We start from the raw sequence: 9984 nt of genomic DNA on the forward strand, positions 1-9984 counted from the left end.
TCTTTTACATATACACACATATTTATATATTTTATATTTCTTGATTTCAAACCCCTATCTTGATCCATTTAGAAGGCACTTCCGACAACCTTTTGCAACAGAAATGTCATTAATCTCTTGACTTCTAGGATAAAAAGCTTTGTGCCAGCTATTTTTGTATGAAATTTTATATAGGTTACTGAAAATATTTTATCATAGTTTATGAAAACTCCACTTGAACTCAGAACATGAAGACATTCACAGACTGTATAAATATTGTCACCAAACAACTGGAAATCTGATCTTGAACAGCTCCAATCCAACTGCCTTGTTGTGAGAAACAAACCTACCAGTGACAACATAAAAATCTAAAAGGAGTAACACCCCATATAAGGAGGAGAATAAAGACTTTTTAGAGGTTGGGGAGGATTTTTACACAACATTTCCTATATAAAGCCACTTTACAGCTGCTTAAAATGTTATTAAAAAAAAAAATCAAAGTGAAAAAATCAGGCTAATCATCTTCCTTATGATTTTTCCCTATTCAGGTGAAACTGTTCAACTGTTTTCAAGGATGACAAGAATGACACATGCTCTTCCTATTTAAAAACATCTTACAGCTATTTTGTTGAAAGGCTCCAAAATCTCCACCACTTTGGTGAGAGAACTTAAAATTTGTCAAAGAGCAGTCAAGAACCACAAACACACCTACCACCTTCCATGTGTGATTTATACAACTTCTGCTAAGCTCAGGCCTCATAAATGCTTTGTTTTACATAAGAGTGCAGAGTTGTTAAGAGTTTACCAGCTAAACTCCTCGGGGCTCCCGTTGCAGTGAGCACCCTCCAACCCACACCTCAGGGCCAAGCAGAAGTTTTGATGCAAGCGCAGCTCTTCCTTGCTGGAGGGCAGTGTAGCCCCACACGCAGGAAATGTGCTCAGAGTGCTCCCTCTGTTGATGCTTCGGTAAGAGAGAGGAAGAAAGAGAAGTGGCATGTCTGATACACGTAAAGAGAAGTAGAGAGGGGGGAAAAAAAAGATAAAAAGGTAGGGGCTGACGAGGGAAGCAGGGCAGAAGTGGAGGGCAGGGGATAGTGGAGAATTTGGAAAAGGAAAAAAAGAGCATTAAGAAAGGGGGGGAAAAAGGAAAAGGGATTGCAACTGATACAGAACAATAAGACTCTCACATAGATTCTTTTTTTTTTTTTTTTAATTACATTACTTCTTGGTGTAACATTCCTTTGGTGCATAGAAACTAGCTGTGGTATTTCACAGCAAAGCACCTTTCTCAACCACTAATGTAAAACCACGCAGACAATAGCTGTCTGCCAGTATTAGCAATCTAACTGGTTCAAAGGGCACAAGACTTGTCTCTGGATCCAAACTCCTAACCATGGCAACAGCAGAGGTGGATCAACATGATTTCACATAAACAAAAGCAACACATCCTGACTTCCCCTTTCCCAACAGAAAAGTTTTAACAATACCTCGAAAAATATTAAGATGAAAAAATATTGATGATTAAAGTGTTTATTTGTAACCTGGTATTTACAAGCACTATGATGAAGGCTTCAACTGCTTAGCTTCATATTGGTATTATTATATAGGACTCCTACCTCATTTAATGCACTAAACTGTCTGTGCTCTGAAGATGAGCAAAGACTGCGTGTAGCAGAAAAAAGGATCTTCCTTCATCTGCTGCAGAAGTTGGAAGGTGTGTCTCAATTGACACAAGGCACTGCACAACATTAGTTGTTTTGTGATGATGGCAGTTAAACACTGTTCTCTAGAATCAGACTTGTGCTCTTGCATTCTCTAAATTTGATAAGCATTTCAAAGCAGTTTTTCCCCAAGTAGCTATCATACGTTCTTCTTACTTTGTTTTCTGGACCTCCAACTTCAAGAGGACAGTCCGATGTGCCGGCATGCAAAGCTCTTGCAAATGAGACTGAGGAGCTCTCTAACTGTATGCAATTCTAAGCAGTCTTAAAAAAAAAAGGGAACAAAACAAACCTGAAAGCAACAACAAACAAACAACACCCCCACACACACAAGTCCCCACAAAACACCACCTCTTCATTTCTCAGACATTTAAGGAAGGGGACCAAGCTTGTTCCACTGTATTCACAACTACCTTTAAGGTCTTTGACTTACCCCCCTTTTACGTTTAGAGAACTACGACCCTTATTTCACTCAACTCTGACAAGTCCATTCCAAGTGTAAATTAATTCACTTTAAGGTACTCTACCTATAATGTCATACAAAAGCTCATAAAACATCCATAAAGCTCTATTTCTTATAAGGTTTGGGGTATGTGCTGTAAAAAAGCTTGAAGCCATACACTGAACTTTAATATACACGTATGTGTAACACACATACATACCCATGCACAGGGTTGGACTACTAACAATATGCAGTGCCATACAGAAACTATAAATGGTTAAGATGGAAGGCATACAAGTAATATAAAAATAAAACAGTAGGAATTTTAACAGTGTAGTGCACATAAAGAATTCACCTATTCTTTTCTGCATCTAAAATATCTTTCAAAAATGCTAACAATGTTAAAAATGTTTATAATAAAACTGTTTTGATTTGATATCTCCTTGAAAGATATTGCTTTCATACTACTCATATCTTCACTTCCTTGGCACAATTTTTCTATTTGTTTTTAAACTACAAGAATCACTTACCATTTAAAGATATGAACAACAATGAAACCATATCTACCTTCCTTCCACTCCCATTTTGCAAAGAAAAGTCTGACTGAATCGCAGTGATTTGGGAAACTCTTTAAAGAAGCCAGATGTGTATGATCGTGGCCAGCGCAGGGGAGGGAAGGGTGGGTAAAAGGAAAAAAGATGGCCTTCACTGCTAAGTTACAGTATTCAAAAACCTTTCTAGAGCTCTATCAGCGCAAGTTACTTCACTGCTCCTTTATAGCTTTCCTTAATCTTTTATACTGTGAAGCTAAAAAAGGCTAATATTTGGACTATGGATTAAGCAGAAATCAGAAAAGTCTTATTGTATCACAATACAAAGTTAATAAGAAATAAATGCACCAAGAGAGGATAAGAAAACAAAAATACTATTAAAAAAAACAATTTCCTGTGACATGCCCTACTGACAACAGATATTTCTCCATTCAGCAGTTATAAACCCTACACCTCATCACAGCACTATGTTTAAAATCTTATCTGTTGCTACAGAAGACAGAAGTTGAGAGTTCAGCTAGCAGGCAAACCAACCCTAACAGAGTCTTCTACAATGCACCCAATTAAATGTGGCGGTCTGGGATGCTGGCCTACTGTCAGCAGCATCCGAGTTCACTCGGATCAATACAGCTGAATGAGCTGCATAGGGATGAATACATTTCAGCCTGAACTGGAGGACTAACTGAAAGTCAATAGTGAAAAGCTAGTGCTTAATCTTGTAACATACAGGTACAGCAGCTGTGCATCGTTCTGATAGTACCCCGCAAACTAATCTCTCAAAGAACAAAGGGACGATTTTTTCCCTACTGTATTCCCAATGTCACTGTATTACACCAGGTAAAATTGAGTAAGATGTCTGCCCACGTAACGCATTATATGTAGTCGCTTTAGTGATAGTGCTCTCAGGTCCAACAGCATTTCCGCTACCGTGAGCAAAACGGGCTGCTGGGGGCCCGAGGACATCTAAACGCCGGTATTTTGGAGCACCGTTCGCCGCTGCCTTCAGACGCCGGTCGGTGGGTACACCCAGGGCTGCCTACCAACAGCAGGCGGTTTCTTTTGTTCCCTCCAATCCGTCATTTTCCGCCGGGCACCGTGCTGGGCAGAGGGAGCCGCGGGCCGGCGCCGCTCCAGCGACAGCCCGGGGCGCATCGCTCAGCCAGCCCGCGCCTGGCACCACTGCTGCTAGCGCCGCCGCCTCGCCCCTTATAATGGGACAATTCATCCCCCATCCTCCCGCTGCCCCCGCCTCCCTCGCCGCACAGGTAGCGGGCGCTGCCCACCCCGGGCCGGGCAAGGAGGCGCAGCCTCTTCCTGAAGTCCGCGGGAGCCACCTCACGGGCAGAGGCTGCCGAGCGCAACCGCCCCCCGCGCAACGGTTCCAACGACCCCCGCGCAACGGCCCCAACGGCCGCCCCCTTGCGGAGGGGCGGGGCTGTACGACACGTCCCCACAGGCCGCCCCGCACCCTCCCTCAGCTCTCCCCGCCGGCAGCCTCTCGGCCGAAGGAGCGCAACCTGCGCGCCGGTGGCGGAGGTCCCCCCCACTCTCCGCCCGGCCCGGCGCCACCACACCCCAGGCTGCGCGGGGGTGGCTGTGCCCGGCGGGAAGGCGGCGAGGCCGGCCGGCCGGTACACGGGAGGGCTTGTAACCCTGTCAGCCCCGCTCGGGATCACCCGCCGCGGCAGCCCCAAGCGGCGCCCGGCCCTCACCCCGCCACCGCAAACCCCAACCTCTGCGCCTGTCACATGAAAACAATTATTGACTCGGCCGGGGGAGGGGAGGAGAAATTAAAAGCCATGAGGCGGAGGAGTGGAGGCTGGTGGCGGCCAGCTCCCTCCCCGCCACCCCCAGCCCTCCGTCGCGGCGGCGGCACGCACCCCACCCGCCGGGCGGGAGCCCCAGCCGGCCCCCCAGCACCGCCAACTCGGAGCCGGCGGCTTAAACTCACCCATTTATGTCGAGCTGGGCTTTGCCTGGCGGCGGAAACAGGCTGAAAGTTTGAGGCGGCTGGCCACGGCGAAAGGGGCGAGAGACAGCCCGAGCCGCCGCCACGGGAAGGAGAAGAGGCTGCCGACAGAGCCGCTCCCTCCTCCGGCGGCCGCCGGTCTCAGCACCCGCTACAGCCGGGCTGCATTCTGCGTCCTGCTAGCAGCACCTCGGCTTCCCTCAGCATGTGTATTTGTATGTATTAAAAAAAAAAAAACAGGCGAGAGAAGGGGCTCAGCCTTCAGCTCCTGCCAGCCACCGGGGTCCCCGCTGCCACCGGGCAGAGCAGCCCGTAAGAAAGCGCGGCCGAGCCCGGGCGCCCAGAGGCGCCTGCTGCCGAGCCGCGGGAGTGGGCGGCTTCCCCCACCGGCCGGCGCGTGCGGCAGGGCGAGGGTGTGAGGGGCAGCTGGGTCTCCCCGCTGCGGGCTGCTGCTGCTGCTGCTGCTGCCGGAGCGAGCGGCGCGGCTCGGCGCTGCGGGAAGTGTCGCGAGACTGCGCCAGAGCCGCTGCGCCGCCTCGGGCCGCCGGGAGCGGCAGCGGCGGCGGCGGGGGAAGGAGGGCGGGGAGGAAGGAAGCGGAGCGGCGGTCCCCAGCAGGGGCAGGGTCGGGGGAGAGGGCTGCCACGGCGTCCCGGGCCCGCCTCGCGCGGCGGGGGAAAGGCGGTGACTCCCTCCCTCCCAGGCCAGGAAGCGTCAGCCGGGCACGGGGAAGCACCGGAGGCTCGGCCAGAGGAGGAGAAGGGGAAGGGGCTCGCCTTATTTCGGTGCTGGGGGAGGAAGAAGGACGCTTTGGGCCCCGTCTCTGGGAACGGGCGGCCGCTCCCCCGCGGCAGGACAGACGGGTACCGCAGATTCCTGCAAGCCACCCTCCCCGTCCGCGCACGCCTCCCGGAGAGCCGTGACCTGCTGCAGGCGGTCCCCGGTCCTGCCCCTCGGGGTTCTGCCTTCTACTCGGCCCTGGCCGTGAGGCGGCGGAGGGCGGGGGGCGGCAGCCCAGGCCGCACCGGAGGGAGCCGCCACACTCCCCCCAACCTTTTACAGGTTTGGCTCTGGAGGCCGGGAGGGAAGGAAGAAAAAGGAAGACGGACAAGATGATCAGATGAAGAGTGGCTTTTTTTGGTCGTGGTGGCTCGGAAAAAAAGAGCAGAGCCGCACATAAACAGGTGATTGTTCTTTTCAGGTATTGCAGGAAAATGTGAAACGACGCTATAGAAACTCAGCGAAAGAGATAGTTCACAGAGGCCAGTAACATTTCCAGACAGAAAGGCACCTAATGAGGTCGGGGAGCCATCTTCACAGGCAAAGACTGTTAGGAAAAAAATCTAAACTAGTAACAGAGGGGAAGCGCGAATCAAAAACTATATAATCTAGTGTAAAAGATAAATATAAGTAACATCTTTTACGACACAATATTAATGAAAGGTTAAGCTAGAAGCTGTTCTAACCTCGGGCAGGTAACTTAGATAAGAAGACAGAAAACTGCTAGTAACGTAAGATTTTTGTACTCCTCCTGTCCCTGCTCCCACACAAGTACAAGAGAGTTTATTTTAAAAAAAGGTTTTTGGAGGTTATAAATGTGTAATAGAACAGATGTCTTTCCAGGTGGCATGTGGCTCCTTGGCTGTGAAAAATCCGCATTTTTGAAAGTGGGGCAGTAGTGAAGTGTTTGAGAGGCTTAAGTCAAGAGTTAGGAATTCTGTCTAAATACTTATATATTTTCTTTCTCTTCTTTTTTTCTTAGAAAAACCCCACACTTTAACCACAGCTATGTAAACTTGATTTTAAGTTACTGATGTACAGCATGTAGCAGCAATGGAACATCAGAACTAGTGCAGTTTCTTTTCTAAATCTAGTATTTTGCAAAAAATTAGTTATTGTGATACAATAAAACCATCACAGATAATACTCAATTTTTTAAAAAAGTTTTTAAACGTAACTAAAAAAGGAAAAGTTCAACGATGAAAAGGAATACAATAGAAATAGGTTGCACATAGATGTAGACAACCTCCAGTTCAGCATTTCACTGAAAAGTCAAAGACTTAACCACCTCAGTATTGTTTTCAAGAATACTGGGACACCAAGTCACAAACCACTGACAAGAGCTCCAAGACTGGGGGGAGAGGGGGAAAATGGAAAAAATGCTTTTTTGTTTTCATACATACGCAGAGCATCTTTTAGCCAGTCACATCCTACCAAAAAGCCAACATTCACTCATTCACGTACACCCCTTAATAAAACAATGCTGGTTTCCATTATCCACAATTTCTCATTGCGTAAGAGCATTTGACCTCACTTACCTGAAAAATTTACAGGATTGATTCTGGGAAATTATCAGAATGAGAAGTAGCAGCTTTTACTGAAGCATTATGACAAACTAGCTGAAATTGTCAAGTCAAATCAGAACAAAATAACATGTCAAACTAAGTAGAACTGATGCAACCAGGTTTGAGAAGAATGAAGATATTTCTGTTGTCAGCATGGTAATTTGATATGAAGTTTGGCTTTCCAGTGCTCCAGCTGTGTAGTTTAAGGCAGACTAAGTCATATAACTAATTTAGCTTGGTACATACCAGTAGTACTGTTTCTAGAAGAACTCTCCAGGCTGGTAGTAAAAGTGATAAGGAATAATACAAAGTCGTCATGTCACAATGACAGTGTTACGATGCATAAGAGAAAGCCAATTTGGTGGTTATCTCAAACCGATTCCCAATTTCAACTATCACTAAAATTTAAAAGTATGGCAATTTCTGGGCTCTCCCAAGTGCAGCAGTAACATGGTATAGCAAGCCACTTTCCGGAAAGTGGAAAAAACTAATTGTAAACTGGGGGGGACCACTGTTGTAGTATGCCAAGACTTAGCTTCCCATTGTTCCTAAGCCAAAGAATTTCTATAGGGCTGATCTTGTGTTCCTACAAAGCCTGTGTCAATATGGGCACCCCTCAGTTGGGGCTTCAAAGTAACATTACAATCTATGTGGTTATTCAGATACCTCAGCTTTGTGGGGAAAAAAGAAAAGAGTTGAATGAATACACTGTAGAGATCATGATGGCATTTAGAAAAGTAACTTCTCTTTACCTGTTAAGGAACTGCTGACAGAAGCTAGAGAGATGTTTTTAAAGTGGTATTGATAAAAATTAGCAACTTTCACCTAAACTGACATGCACTTCTGAAGACCGTTGTCTAATAGTTGGGAAGCATTATTATATCCCCCCAACTATTATTTAAACTTTTTTCCTGAGGGGGAAAAAGGTAGCAATGCCCCCCCCCAATACTCTATATGTCACAGATTTATCCCACATGAAGTTTTGCTTTACTATCCCATTCAAGGATAATAACCAGATTAGAATAGAATTATTTTTAAAAGCCCAAATTATTTACATACAGTAAAGATTAAGAGAGATTTGGATTATGGCAAGCTTAAGTAAATAATGGGGAAAGTTAACTCTTTTCCTTTAATTAAGCACTACAAGTGTATTCTTCTAGCTGCACCTCATTCTCACTCCACTCTATTAGAGGATCTTAATATTAAACTAACATGGTCATTCTCACCTCACACTGATGATACTGTATTAACAGAATTCTTGAAAACACACATTCATTGAATGTAAACTTTGGTAAAGTTAGCGAAGCAAGTGTGCGCCTTCCCCCATTCTGCCTGTTTACAGAAAGAGAGTCAGAATTTGGCAGAGATGCTAAGGATTTTGAATGCCACGGAGGAGATGGACATACCTGCTTTCAAAATTTTTTTTTAAACATCCATTTTGTGCTAGTCATGAGGGGAGATTAATATTTTATGTCTTTGGAAAGGGAGCTTCTTTTAGCCAAAAAGGTGTGCTTAGAATGTAGATCAAGACTTTAATCTCAAAAAGAAGCAATCAATGAAGTTATAGAAGCAACAGTTACATAAAAAATTTCAATGGCTACACAGATCAAGTAAAATACTCTGAAAATGGCACCAAATATTAATAACCACTGAATCAAGTGACTGAATTGTAAGTAAAAATTTAGTTAAAACATTTATTGTCTGTAAAAACAAAATTTACATTGATTTTATATAAACTATGTTAAACATACATATAAACATACCTACAGCTTAATATATACTTATGAATGAGGCTTTTAGATATGGGATAACATTGTCAAAAGCACCGCTGTGAACTCCAAAGACTACAAACTTAAAATGAGTTTGCATTTAACTCCATCTTCAGTAGTTTAAAAATGTCATTCCTTATCCACACTTAGAAATAATTACATTAAAGGTTTCTAATATTGTGTTGCATGTGTACATACATGTGCACATACACACATTAGATGGTCCTTGTGAAACTACAGTATAAATAACATCAACATTAATATATTCCTTAGAAGTGGACATTAGTCCACATCCTCATTCAATTGGGGGGGTGGGGGAAGTCCTGCTATTCTTAAAACAAAACAATGAGGCTTTTTTTTATTCCATGAAGAATGTACTCCAACAACAACAACAACTGTTTCCACCCTGCCTCTTCCATCAACAATAAAGACGCAAGAGAAGCCAGTCACAAAATAAAAGCTATCTACTACATTATTTACAGAAAATGAAATATTAAAAAGACAACATGAGATTTAGACTGCTTAGACAAAATTCAGAGCAATGAATAGAAGAAAACTGTATTAAAGTGGCAGGCAGCACAGAGCTATTAAACCACATGGCTAAATACCTACTCAAAAACCCCTCCAACAACAAAAACCATCAGGCACAGAAGGAAGGGGCAGGTGTTATGACAGTTTTCTCTGATCTCAACACTGAAAATTTATGCTCACCAAGCTTGAAACAGAACACACTTAAATGTTCATCACTGTCCTTAAGGTCTATTAAGGAGTCAAGTGTTACAAATAGGCTTTCAAAGATCTTGAAATGGCTTTTATTATTATTTTTTCCTTCATAAGGAGGCTGAAGAACCTCCCATCTTCAAATCCTGTAGCAATGGAATGAAGTCTGTCAAGGGCCAGAGTTATGTGCAGAAACATCCATTTTTTTCCAGATTTATTAGGATGCAAGTCTGAAGTCTTTCTTTTAGAGAGCTCTCCCATAGAGAACTTTGTAGATGGCTGTTCAGATGCTTAAAGGCTGGCAAGAGGCATGTTTCTACACAGCATGGGAAAAGATCCCTTCAGAAAGAGGGAGATCTTTAACTTCCTTGCTATTTACAGTCTTCTAAGGTGAAAATGGAGAAATTGAGTCTTTTTACTATAATCTTTAATTATCTCCAAGCAACCCTCACTATCCAAGACATGGCAGAAAATGACTTTCTGATGCACA

General features: G+C 44.6%; 1 protein-coding gene across 2 annotated transcripts in view; it reads right to left on the reverse strand.

The window, feature by feature from the left end:
• Window positions 1-4693, reverse strand: part of SH3KBP1 (SH3 domain containing kinase binding protein 1) — a 236441-nt gene extending 231748 nt beyond the window's left edge. For both annotated transcript variants that reach the window (XM_059815901.1, XM_059815892.1), the window contains exon 1: window positions 4645-4693. In XM_059815901.1, coding sequence (XP_059671884.1) covers window positions 4645-4648 — 4 coding nt within the window. In that variant the 5' untranslated portion in view covers window positions 4649-4693. The remainder of the gene's footprint in view (window positions 1-4644) is intronic.
• Window positions 4694-9984: the final 5291 nt, after the last annotated feature.

This window comes from Gavia stellata, chromosome 1 (assembly GCF_030936135.1).
Source record: "Gavia stellata isolate bGavSte3 chromosome 1, bGavSte3.hap2, whole genome shotgun sequence".
Lineage (NCBI taxonomy): Eukaryota > Metazoa > Chordata > Aves > Gaviiformes > Gaviidae > Gavia > Gavia stellata.